Consider the following 13,623-nt stretch of genomic DNA (forward strand, 5'->3'; position numbering starts at 1 on the left):
TTTGATTTTGTTTAACGTCCTATTAACAGCTAAGGTCATTTAAGGACGGCCTCCCCTGTGTGCAAGATGCATGCGTGTAGTGTATGTGTGTGTATTTTGGGAGGCTGCGATATGTTCGTGTTTGTCTTCTTGTAATAGCGCGGAACTGATGCCGACTTTATAGTGCTACCTCACTGAAACATACTGCCGAAGACACCCAGCAGGACGCCCCACCCGGTCACATTATACTGACAACGGGCGAACCAGTCGTCCCACTCCTAATTTGCTGAGCGTTAAGCAGGAGTAGAAACTGCCATTTTTAAAGACTTTGGTATGTCTTGGCCAGGGGACAGAACCCAAAGCCTTCCTCATAGGGGCGAACGCTCAACAAATGGCCAAAAGTGAGGCCAGATCCACGGTGTATACAAAATTGGTTCCCCTTCACCCAAGAATCCTTTCATTCCTACAGAAGAATTAGGATTTTAAAGAATTTGCTATATTTCCCCTATTGGGCCCCGCCCTTAAGCCCCCAGACCCACCATTTATACAAACTTTGTTCCCCTTCGCCCAAGGATGCTTCTGACCAAATCCTTTCATTCCTACAGAAGAAGAGGGATTTTAAAGAATAATTTGCTATGTTTCCCCTATTGGGCCCCGCCCCTCAGGCCCCTGGTGAGCCAGACCCATGGTTTATACAAAATTTGTTCCCAACTACCCAAGGATGTTCCACACTAAATATGGACCAAATCCTTTCATTCCTACAGGAGAAGAAGGATTTTAAAGAATTTGCTATATTTCCCCTTTTGGGCCCCGCCCCTCAGCCCCCAGGGGGGCGAGACCCTCCATTTATAAAAACTTTGTTCCCCTTCCCCCAAGGATGCTTCTGACCAAATATGGACCAAATCCGTTCATTCCTACAGAAGAAGAAGGATTTTAAAGAATAATTTGCTTTATTTCCCCTATTTGGCCCCGCCCCTCAGGCCCCTGGGGGGGCCAGACCCACCATTTATACAAAATTGGTTCTTCTTCACCCAAGGCTGCTCCACACCAAATTTTGTTAAAATCTGCTCAGTGGTTCATGACTAGTAGTGTAAAGTTGACGGACGATGGACGCTGCGGTATGGCATAAGCTCACCTTGGTCCTTCGGACCAGGTGAGCTAAAAACAAGTAAAAGGAAATGTATCATAAGATAATGTATTCATACATCTATATATATGTATGTCATACCCCCTATGACAATCTGACCCCACCACCACCCCTAGCCAGAGTTTCCTCTGGCCCCGACACCAGACTGAGACATTTTGACAGATAGATGTCTGTTTAACCCACATTGACCTTTGACTTCCCACTTGCACTTAAAGTTGACCTTTGACCTTATGACTGTAATTGAGAAAACAATTCACACAGTTGGTCTACATAACATATCCAAGTATCATGACTCTAGTCCAAGTGGTTTTTAGGATATTGTTGCTTGAAATTTTTAACATATTTGACCCATGAAAGTAGCTCAAGGTCATTTTAATGGGGACACTTTATAGCACTCCATCCTAGGTACTTACTGGCCAAATATCATGACCCTGGGCCTTATTGGACTTGAGAAGAATTTTTTTAAAGCTTTTAACCAAAGTTGACAATTGATCCCCGACTAGCACTTCAAGTTGACCTTTGACCTCATTACTGTAATCGAGAAAAGATTTGCACTGCTAGTTTACATAACACACATAAGTATCATGACTCTTGTCCAAATGGTTCTCTGGATTATGTCGTTGAAGTTTTTAACATATTTGACCCCTGTGACCTTGAAAGCAGGTCAATGTCATTTTAATGAGGAAACTTTATAGCACTCCATCCCATGTACCTACTGGCCAAATATCATGACCCCAGGTCCTCCAGTTCTTCAGAAGAAGTCATTGAAAAGAAAATGTTGACAGACGATGCAGTATGGCCTTCCATCTTGAGATTAAAACCATGTTTTCATATTTATTGTAATGAATTTTAAAGAACTTCTGGATAACTTTGAATCTTCCTCTTTACCTTCGATTATATGCGCACAACCTGTCAACTTTTCGCTGTACCATCTGTCCTCATACTCAAGCTTAACAGTATCTCCACAATTTCGATGGAGGGTGCAATACTTATAGTCATACTTTAGCTAAACAATATATTCACGATTAAGATGGAGGATCAAATACCCTCATGACAAATGTTGCAAATGTCATTTTTGTTGAACTTGGGCCAGATGAGCTAAACATTCAATGTTTCAACAATTCAAAAGTGAAACGACAGACAAGCGCTAGCATTCTAGGTATTTATTTTTTTACCTTTTGCTGCAAGTTTGCAACCTTACTCCAATGCATTTAGAAGTTTCATCAGAAGTTCAGTTGTTTTCCTGTCCAGAGAAGCATTGCAAAGATTTTACATTTGACCCTTTGCCATTTTCTGTTCAACAAATAATCTTCTCTTCTCAAGTTCCATAAGGCCAAGGGTCATGATATTTGGCCAGTAAGTACCTGGGATCTTTTGTACGATTTGTGCTTCCACTACCTTGCCATTTAACTTTATAATCTCCCATTAAATAATCTTCAGTAGTTCAGCAGACGGTTCTTCAGTCAATTTGACCTCGAGGTATATATATAATTACGCGACACATCTGAACAGGATACATATCTAGGATATTTTTAAAAACCAATATTGCTCAGTAGTTAAGTAGTAAAGAGACTGGACAAGCATTTAACACCTGATCAACAGGGACCAATTAACTACTAAGCTATTTAAGTGTGACGGATTAGCTTTTCTTATTGCGATCTTTCTGCAAGTACTTTCCCTTCGTCCATACAATGGTCTAGTTTCATCAATTATGAATTCAAATTATGGTTTTGTTCGTCTATCTTCTCTTTAACCCTATTTCCCTTATTGTTTTCTTAAACAGAAATCATGAGAACTAAAAACAAGAGTACCGCGGGGCCGAACAAAATACGCCCGTCTAATGCCATATAGTGTTATATACTTTCTTACATTGAAATAAGATCTGCATCATTCTAAGAGTGGTTAGCTGATATGCTATAAAAAATGTAGGAGAAAATCTTCGGACAAAAAATCAAATACCGAAATGAACAAAGGGCAGTAACTATTGCAAAAATTGTTGAATCAAAATTCTTTTAAGGGGGACACAAATTCATATCATGATCATAATGGATACCAAGTTTCAAAGAGATCGGTCGAAAAATGTAGGTGGAGTTTGCTGGACAAAAATCAAATACTGAAATAAACAAAGGGCAATAACTTTCGGAAAAATTGTCGAATCAAAATTCTTTTAAGGGGGACACAATTTCATATCATGATTATAATGTATACCAAGTTTCAAAGAGATTGGTCGAAAAATGTAGGAGGAAATTGCTGGACAAAAATCAAATACTGAAATAAACAAAGGGCAATAACTTTTGAAAAAATGGTCGAATCAAAATTCTTTTAAGGGAGACACAACTTCATATCATGATTATAAAGTACCAAGTTTCAAAAAGATCGGTCGAAAAATGTAGGAGGAGATAGCCGGACAAACGAAGTTTACGCCGGACGGACGAACAACGCCATACCATAATACTCCCGTCAAATTTGACGGGTGTATAATAAAGAATGCAAAAGCTCTGTGATGCATGTTTAATAAATAATCAAATTTCAGAACACATACATCAGACACAAGACATGGAATACAAGCAGCAATGACTAATAAAATGTTGCACACACAATTATTAAAAGGGAAATAAAAACACAGGCAGGGATCAAACATACTGCTTTAAGTTCTGAACATATACACGAATACAATGTATTTCTAGATGTGTAAACATTATGATACCCGAGGAAAAAATAACTCAATTTAAAAGTAACACAGTTGGAATATATTAAATCATGCTTGATCAAGTAAATTCATCCTTGCTTATAACTCAGTGATCAAAATAAATGATCATATGGTATCAGTCATTATGAACCTTTTGGCACTTTTAATCACAAGTGCAAAGAAAAAATAAAATGTTGATACAGGTAAAGCACTTCCAGTAAATAACAACATTAAGCCTTAAAATACACAGTTCACTTTCTTTTTTAAAACAATTTTTCTAAAATGTCCCATTTCTGACTTGTGGTAGACAAGTTATCCAACATGACAGAAGAAATCGACAGATTGCTGTCTTTCAATGACTCCACTGTGCAATCATTTTTATAATGTATCTTAAAGGAGTGCCGGAATCATGGTCAAAGCAACAAGTGGCCAGGAGCAATCCCATATACCTCTACCTATATCTTTGAGGGCAAGGCTGAAATAGAGGGTTAAAAAAAAAATAGTGGAGGAAAGACCCAAAGATTACACTTCTCCAACAGCAGTTTTCTCTCCTAAACTATATGCTGCCATCTAATCAGCCAACAGCCTGTTAACTTTCGCTACTTCAACCAGGCAAGGCATATTATTTTGAGTAGTAACAAGTGTAACTTGTGGTGTGTAACTGAAACAGAATTTGCCATTTTGATGTACAAGCAAATTAATGTTAAAAGCTGATCTTTCAATAATTTGGCATTGATCCAATTTAAACCTGTAAAACTTGTTTAACGATGTTAACAGTAAAATGTGTATAAATACATGAGGCCCATAGGCCTTAACGGACACCCGAGTCCTACAGTATTAATTTTTGTTGTTGAAATATGAAGTGGAGATAATGATGTCAATCATCCCTACCAAAATTTGAGTAAAAAAAGTGAAGTATAACTTTAAGTTAAGTTTGTCAGGACAATGAGTTGATCATTCCTAGACCGAGTTTTAGTTAATTAGACCGAGTTTCAGTTAATTCAGCCTATTAGAACTTGATTTTAAGTTTTAAATAGGTTTTTTTCAAAATGGCAGCATTGGATTTTTGATGGACCTGAAAAAAACAAAAATTGCCAGGACTATGAGCTGATCTTTCCTACTAAGTGTCAGTTAAATCGGCCCAGTAGAACTTAACTTTAAGTTGGAAAATATTTTTTTCAAAATGGCCGGCACTTGTGGCCATATTGGATTTCTGATCGACCCGGAAAAAAACCCACTTTGTCAAGTTTCAGTTAAATCACAGAACTTGACTTTAAGTTTGAAATAGTTTTTCAAAATGACCGACCCTAGCAGCCATATTGGATTTCTGATAGACCCCAAAAATAACACACTTTGTCAGGACCATGAGTCGAGCATTCCTACCAAGTTTCAGCAAAAATTGGCACAGCAGAACTTGACTTTAAGTTTGAAATAGGTTTTTTTAAATGGCGGCCATACTGGATTTCTGATTGACCCCCAAAAAACACACACTTTGTCAGGACCACGAGTTGATCATTCCTAACAAGATTCAGTTAAATCGGCCCAGTTGAACTTAACTTTTAAGTTTGAAATAGTTTTTAAAAATGGCTGGCCCTAAAATCGACCCGAAAATTGACAACACTTGGTCAGGGAGTTATCGGTAACATTCCCATGAAGTATCAATGGAATCAATTTGACATTATTTCAGCTTAAGTTGAAAATGTAAAATGTTAACGGACGCAGACGGATAAATAGACTGATGAAGAAAGAAAACTTGAGCTATCCTCATTCACGTATTGACATCAGAACACAGAGTAGGGAGATTTTTCTCCCTGTGGTACTGTAGAGAGATTTACACAGCAATCTTTCTTTTCCCAGATATAAATAACTTGCTTTTACATTGTTAAGCAATATTCACAAATTAATACCTGTTCATGTATTGAAATTGCAATTCATCCAATTCTATCATAACAAGAAAATCACTTAATTGTTTTTTCAGACATGTTCTCGACAAGAGCTAATATTACAACCATTTCTACAGAGATTCTGCTTTTCAGAACATGTTTAAGATTGTATAGGTAGTATGTAATGAGTTACACTGATCATTAGTGTTGCAGCATATGCAGTCATTTACTCATTTGCTGCTATAAAAAGACACTTACAGACATTGTTCCCACACATTAGATGCAGCGTAAATAGCATCAAGGTGTAATGTCTTGTACACAAATAGCTGACATCAAATACTGGCAAATCCCATAATTCACAACCATATAAAAGTATTGAATATCACTGCATTCTGCCACTTGAACCTACATTTAATACTGAGAGGGAATATAATTATGGAATAAAATGTCTTGAATCATCCTATTAGCCAAAATACTGAAGCTGTGCAAATTGAATTTGATGATAATTAATGCATAACAACATACAATGACCCATCTGTAATGACAAGTCAAGACATGTTAACCTAGAAATCGAAGAGATTTCAGTGGTATTTGTATGGAAACCAGGGGCCTGTTCGTTTGTGCGGAACAACCAGTTTGAGCGTTTATAAATTTAACTATTTCCGGTATAAATCCTGGCGGACCTGCAAATGTTTATGCAGGCTTTGCAAGGTTTTGTCAAGGTTTGCCTGAAAGTAGCACCAGATTACTAGGTCCGACCTTATTTACGAAACGAACAACTGTGGTCTGACCGGTTTGAACGTTTACACGAAAACGGCCCAGTTACTATCATATGAAAGGCGTTATTGGTCTTGAATTCTGACAGAAATACAGAGTTATTGAGCTATGATATTCCCATAACCATACACAAATATATCAAATTTGTAGTATCTGGGAAAACATTGATTCCCATTTATTACTGATAATGCTGTTAAGCCTAAAAACTCCACACTAAAATCACAGAGGAAGGAACAGACACTCCTTAATTCCATTGCACAATGTCCATAACAATCCTCAGTCAACCTTCTTGAACGTTGATGTCAATTCTGTGTTTCTGAGATGAATATCATAAGCATGAAGATTCCTCCACATGAAATGAGCTCATCAAGCAGATAACATTTGCAATGAGAGGTCTAGATTCATCGTCATGAATTGAATGTCGAAATCCAAGAAAATCAGCTGAAAAGATTTTCAGATAAAATCGCTGGGAGCATCTGTCATGTGTTGACACTGATGGTACGGAGCACCTGTTTCTCTGACTCTGAATGGTGTGCGGTGAACATGCTATAGCAGGGCTGCTGTGACAGGGACTGCAGGAACTCTGTTAGGTAGGCCTAAAACAGACAAACAGGATACATTGATTACAGATTAAGGCAGATGATAAACCTACATATACATAATTACATGTTCGAAAGAGAGATAGAATTCTATCTATTATATTTGATCAAGCATTATTTCCTATTCGCTGCAGTCGAAGTTGTTGATTTACAGTGCAGATGCAGATATCAAACAATAGAATGTAATTGATAACAATTTTGTGAGCAGATCTTACATGATTACAGTAGAAGATACAGTAACTGAAATGTGCTAAGTAGGTCAATGAAAATGGCACACAGTCTTGTTGTCAAGCATAAAATAATTAAAATAGTGCTTCAGACTACACTACTAAACCTCAACTTTTTTTGCATATCGTAAGTTATTTTCCTACATGGCTTTGCACTTATGAAAAGTATCAGATTCTGCCATACTTGTGAAATATTTATGGTATTCAATATAAGAAAACATTAAATTAATAAAATGATTTTGATTTTGATTCTGACAAAAGTTGACTTCATGATTACTTTTATCATTCTTTTTGAACAGATTTACAATGATGAGACCAATGGAGAATTTTAGCTGCAAGTCATAAATATTCTTTGTTCTTGGATGAATATGCAGTTTTGAGTTTGTGAAAACATTTAACTGTACTTGGTAATGGATTCACAAATAAATAAATATAATTTCAACCGGTTGACAGTAGGAATTAGGACGTAATTATTTTCTCTTTGGTATGAGAAATGCCAATAGGTGGCGCTATTGGTTGTATTTGCACGTGCAAATGGGCTGGTTTGTTACCTATACGTGTCATTCAGGCGACACAGGTAACAAGAAGCACACGTGTATTTTTTTTATTTTTAAATGGGCTTATTATATTGAGAATAATAGGTTAGGAATTATATGTTTGTGTGTGAGATGTACATTATTGTGTATTTGTGTTTATTATCATGATGATTGTAAATAAACATCGGTCAGTGCCTATGTCGCTGGGAAATACAATTTTTGTATTCGTGTTGTTTATCCTATTGGATAATGTAGAAGATAAAAAATTGATACTGAGTAAATCCATACCTGCAAATCAATTTGATTTGTTGGATCTTTCATCTGGTCTGCGTCGTCTTCCTCCTCCTCCTCATCAGCTCCGTAGCCTGTGAAATACAGGGAAATACTTAACTAAGAGGACAAAATATATTTCATTTTATAACTGGTTTTTTTTTGTTTAATCCAAGGAATTTCATCTTTGTATACATCAATCGATGAAAGGAACAAAATCCAAGTGAATGCACGATGTTATTTAACTATTGTGACAGCACTGTCCTATTTCCCCAATCTATAATGTAAACACAGAAATGTTTGCCACAATTTTACTACACTATTTACTGACACCAACATTGTAGAGAGCACTTCGTAACTCCACTATTGTCACCAACATTGTGGAAAGTACTTCTTAACTTCACTATTAAACCAAATGTTGAGGAGAGCAAATGTTTGCTACGATAAAAACACAAAAGATCAGGACACTTTTATTTCACTACTGGTGCCAATAATACACTTGGTATAAATTTACCTTCAAAGTCTCCAGCAAACTGGTCTATAAGACTGGATAATGTATGACCAGACAACGGAGATTCGTAAACCAACTCATCATCTTCAGCATCATCATCTTCTTCATCCCACCCTTCATCCTGTAATAGTAGCAGTAGGATATAAGTATTTGACAGTCAGCAATCACACTATTTTAGTTCTAACCAACAAGTGTTCTTAGGGCTGTTCCATAATTTATCTTGTGGGGTAGGTGAAAAGCACATTGATCAACATATCATGGGTGGTGGAGTTAAAACCAGATCTGATCTTATATTAAATCACTTTTAAGTTTAAGATTTTATGGGTACATTGTATTGGGATCCCTGAAAAAGTGCCTCCCGACCCTCCCTACAGTTAATTCTTGAAAAACCCTCAGTGGACATTGTTTTAGTTCATTTTTTATGTGCATGTGTTATCTCCTGTGTAGTTGATTTTAATAGATCCTTAGAGCTAATATTGTATTGATTAAAAAATACAACTTAAAATGGAATTGGATTGACAGAGGCCAACCTTATCAAATTGTTATGTTCAAAACCTCTACACATGTATATTTACTTACATCATCATCTAGATCGTCCCCTCCCGAGGCCCGATTAGATAAACTGGCCTCTATCTGATTGGAAAGCTCGTTGATAAGAAGTTTATAAATCTTCACCAACACAGGGATGGTGGTCCATTGAACTGGTGCTGTAAAACAATGTGGGAGAGATTGTTATTTTATTTTGAACATTGGTGATGTCCTGGTTTACTTTTCAATGATACCGAAATTCGAAAATAGAACTGATTTATATGTTTATCAATTCAAAAATGATAATAAAACGAGAAGAATCAGAAGTCTCAAAGTATTTGGAAATAGTAAAGACTTTGAACTGGTAAGCAAATACTTGTTCAAGTAATAAATTCCAATCTTTAAAGCCATATTTGCAATCATTTATGTAGGTATAAAACTTCTGTGTATTTGGAGGTTTAGTTAAAATGAATGTCATGTGTAAAATATTGCACCAAGCAGTTCTTTTTGTGCATGTATGAAAACTGTCAGTGTCTGTTTCAATCATAACTTTTGCATACATCTTACTGTCAGCAGTTTTGCAACAGATGCACCTTAATCAGACTTTTAGAAAAACACATCAGCTAATTATTGGTACTGGCAGCTAGACTACAATGTATCTAAGCTACAGTAATACTGTGTAACAGGTAACGTTTGCGGCAGTGTTATTTTCAAGCTTTTTGCGGAAGGATTTAACTACCAATTCAACAAGAGGCCCATGGGCCTTAACGGTCACCTGAGTCTACAGTATTTTTTTTTTGTTGAAATATGTACCAATTTGAGTAAAAAATAGTATAATGTTAACTTAACTTTGTCAGGACCATGAGCTGATCATTCCTAGACCAATTTTAAGTGAGATCGGCCTATTAGAATTTAGTAGCAAAATAGCGGCCATGGCAGCCAAATTGTATTTCTGATTGACCCGAAAAATAACAACACTTTGTCAGGACCATGAGGCGATCATTCCTACCAACTTTCAGTTCAATCGGTCCAGCAGAACTTGACTTTAAGTTTGAAATAGGTTTTCAAAATGGCGGCCGTGGCGGCCATATTGGATTTCTGATCGACCCGAAAAATAACAACACTTTGTCAGGACCATGAGGCGATCATTCCTACCAACTTTCAGTTCAATCGGTCCAGCAGAACTTGACTTTAAGTTTGAAATAGGTTTTCAAAATGGCGGCCGTGGCGGCCATATTGGATTTCTGATCGACCCGAAAAATAACAACACTTTGTCAGGACCATGAGGCGATCATTCCTACCAACTTTCAGTTCAATCGGTCCAGCAGAACTTGACTTTAAGTTTGAAATAGGTTTTCAAAATGGCGGCCGTGGCGGCCATATTGGATTTCTGATCGACCCGAAAAATAACAACACTTTGTCAGGACCATGAGGCGATCATTCCTACCAACTTTCAGTTCAATCGGCCCAGCAGAACTTGACTTTAAGTTTGAAATGTAAAATGTTAACGGACGACGGACGACGGACGACGGACGACGGACGACGACGGACGAAAACGGATAGCAATAGGTCACTTGAGCTAAAGCTCAGGTGACCTAAAAATGCAGAAAAAATGTCCAGTTCTAGGCATGATAGATCTAGTTTGGACTAAAGACAAACACTGATACAACCTACACCATAATTTACTTTGGCAATATCCTCATGAATTAAAAGGTAACAGACAATTAAAATTACATTCAATTCATGTTATTATCAAATAATAAATGTTGATATTGGCACATTAAAGTGTTTAAGATACCACAGCAATACTTCAATTAACAAATATTACAGGATTACTATAGGAACAAGAGCACAATAACAAGTTTAAAAGTTCACCATGTTAAAATATGGAGAGACCTCTTTTCTGCTAATTCTACACTGCGCCAATTTCGATTTCCAGATGAAACGCAAAAATAACACTGCTTAACTTCAAACCTGTATAGAGTATATGTCTAAGCTACAACACTATATGTTTGTGTGAAATCTTACTGTTGGCTGTTTTAGAGCGAGTGCTGACCCCCTTGGCCTGTGAATCTATTTGGTCACCTTGAACCATGATCTCTTGTAGTCGAGTATCGTTGTTCTGGATCGCATGCAGCATTAGTTTACACAGGGCTACAGAACTGCAAGGAAATAAAACAATACACTTAATGCTAAAGAGAACTAGATCTGTCAACCAAAAACTAATTTACACCTATATATAGATGTTTCCACCCTCAAAATATCATGAGAACAGCATGCTTGATATATATTTACAACTAAATATCATTCTATATCTATATGTTATACTCCAGAGACCAAAATGGCTTTAAATTAAGATGGTTATTAATTCTACCCGGTTTTGAAGAAACTAAATGAAAGCTTATAAAGGAAACCAGATAGAAACTAAAAGAGAAGGTTGTGTTATAGTTTGTTCTAATAATTTTTATTGTAATATAAGAAAGGGCTGAGCTCAAGTTTTAAGCTTTAAGTTCTTTCCTATAATTTTACAGGGTTGTGTCTACAGAGAGAAGCTGATGCAAATGTATATCCCTGACTTCATGAGTCAGGAGTATGAGGTATAACTACAATCATCAATAATGATACAGTTTGCTATGAGATGGGGCACTGTAAAGTAATTAAATTCAAGAATAGTTCCTTTAAGCCTTCAGAGTAAAATATTGTTCAAGTGATATGTTGAATCCCTGAGCAGGGGCCGCGGTGGCAGAGTGGTTAAGGCGTCTGATATTCTGCTACCAATAGCCCTCCACCACTGGGTCAAGGGTTCGAGGCCTACATGGGGCAGTCCCCAGGTACTGGCCACAGGTTGGCGATTTTTTCCGGGTACTCCGGCTTCTCTCCACCACCAAACCCTCGTACATCCTTTAATGACCATAGCTGTTAACAGGACATAAACCCTAAACAAACAAAACACACTATCTCCGAGCTACTTACCAAACTTTCCTCTCATAGGCACCATAAAACAGATGCTGTCTGGAGCACCACTCTCCCAGGACAAACTCCAGTGCAGGCTTTCCAGTAGGACCAGGTACACTGGTCAGAAACTCTAGCACAGCTTCCATTTGTGTATTCATCAGTTGGGCAAATATCATCACCAGGCTCTGAAAGTTGATTAATTGTGCATTAAAATGCATTCTCATCATAGTAATAGTGCTACATTTCGACAGTGTGACATGAAACAAGACACAAACTGCCCTGAAAGCTGTAGAGGACATTGCTATACTTGCAGCATCTTAAAACAAGATAGAAAAGAGCTGAAATATCTATTAAGAATATATGTTACTGGAGACCACTTTCAAGACTGAAGTAAATCATTTTTATTCCATCCTCCAAAAAAATGGATTACAAATTGAAACTTGTATTAAAACAAAACATATAGAGTTAGTGATGTTCAGCTAAATAAGATCTGTATTGAAACATTCAGCATAATTATTGTATTAAAAAATGACACATATCTTTACAAAAGTTAATTTTCTATAACATACTGTAAATTTAATGCCAATTACTTTACATAACATATACATGTATTCTCATAATCATACACAACACCAAAACCAAGGTTTTAAACACGTCCATCAACTGACATCAGCAAGCCAAGCAAAAACAAGAGGCCCAATGGGCCTGCATCACTCATCTGGTATTAATCTCACACTTGTAATCTTAAAAGTGGACTAAAATAGAGCTACAGGCAAAATATCAGTGTTTCATTCATAAGAACCTATTAAAAGATTTAAACATATGACACCTGTGACCTTGAATGTCGAACAAGGACATTATAATATTAGGTTGAACAGAGTTTATAGTCTTCCAACCCAGCATGCTTCTGGAAAAATATCATTACCCTGGACCTTTTGGTTATACAGAACAAATCATTTAAAGATTTAAACATATATTGACCACTGTGACCTTGAATATGGGCGAAGGTCATTCACTTGGTAGTCCTTCATCCCAGCATGTTAATGGCCAAATATCATCACCCTTGGCCTTTTGCTTATTAAGAAGAAGTCATTCAATGGTTTTAAACATTTTTGACCCCTGTGACCTTAAAATATATATATGTCAAGGTCATTCATTTGAACTTGGTAGTCCTTCATCCCAGCATGTTACTGGCATTATCCTAGGCCTCTTGGTTATTCAAAGGTTTAGAACATATTTGACCCTGTGATCTTGAAACAAGAGGCCCATAGGGCCTGTATCGCTCACCTTGATATCTAAGCAATCATGGCAGAATATTCTCCAAATGAGATCCAAGGGAATATGCCAGACCCCAAGGCCAATCCTTGTAGCATATATATCTGTATTCAATTTTTCATGCCCAGCAATTTTATGTATGGTTATGGGGTGGGGATCTCAACTGTTTCCAAGCTGTGACGCAGAAACTAGGTCCCTACGGTTGTGGCCAGACCCCAGGATCAATTCTAATATCATGACTGCATTT

At 36.9% G+C, this 13,623-nt stretch overlaps 1 protein-coding gene across 2 annotated transcripts in view; it reads right to left on the reverse strand.

Moving 5' to 3' along the window:
- Positions 1–5,325: 5,325 nt before the first annotated feature.
- The window catches only part of LOC110442130 (importin-9-like), a 27,545-nt gene continuing 19,247 nt past the window's right edge, over positions 5,326–13,623 (reverse strand). Inside the window, exons 19-24 of one of the 2 annotated variants that reach the window (XM_021485594.1) lie at positions 12,120–12,286; positions 11,232–11,308; positions 9,198–9,325; positions 8,622–8,739; positions 8,126–8,202; positions 5,326–7,071 (exon numbers count right to left, since the gene is read on the reverse strand). In XM_021485594.1, coding sequence (XP_021341269.1) covers positions 6,955–7,071; positions 8,126–8,202; positions 8,622–8,739; positions 9,198–9,325; positions 11,232–11,308; positions 12,120–12,286 — 684 coding nt within the window. In that variant the 3' untranslated portion in view covers positions 5,326–6,954. Of the gene's footprint in view, positions 7,072–8,125; positions 8,203–8,621; positions 8,740–9,197; positions 9,326–11,174; positions 11,309–12,119; positions 12,287–13,623 lie in introns of both variants that reach the window. The other variant, XM_021485593.1, reaches the window with a different exon arrangement.

The sequence above is a fragment of the Mizuhopecten yessoensis genome, unplaced genomic scaffold (assembly GCF_002113885.1).
Source record: "Mizuhopecten yessoensis strain PY_sf001 unplaced genomic scaffold, ASM211388v2 scaffold716215, whole genome shotgun sequence".
Taxonomy (NCBI): domain Eukaryota; kingdom Metazoa; phylum Mollusca; class Bivalvia; order Pectinida; family Pectinidae; genus Mizuhopecten; species Mizuhopecten yessoensis.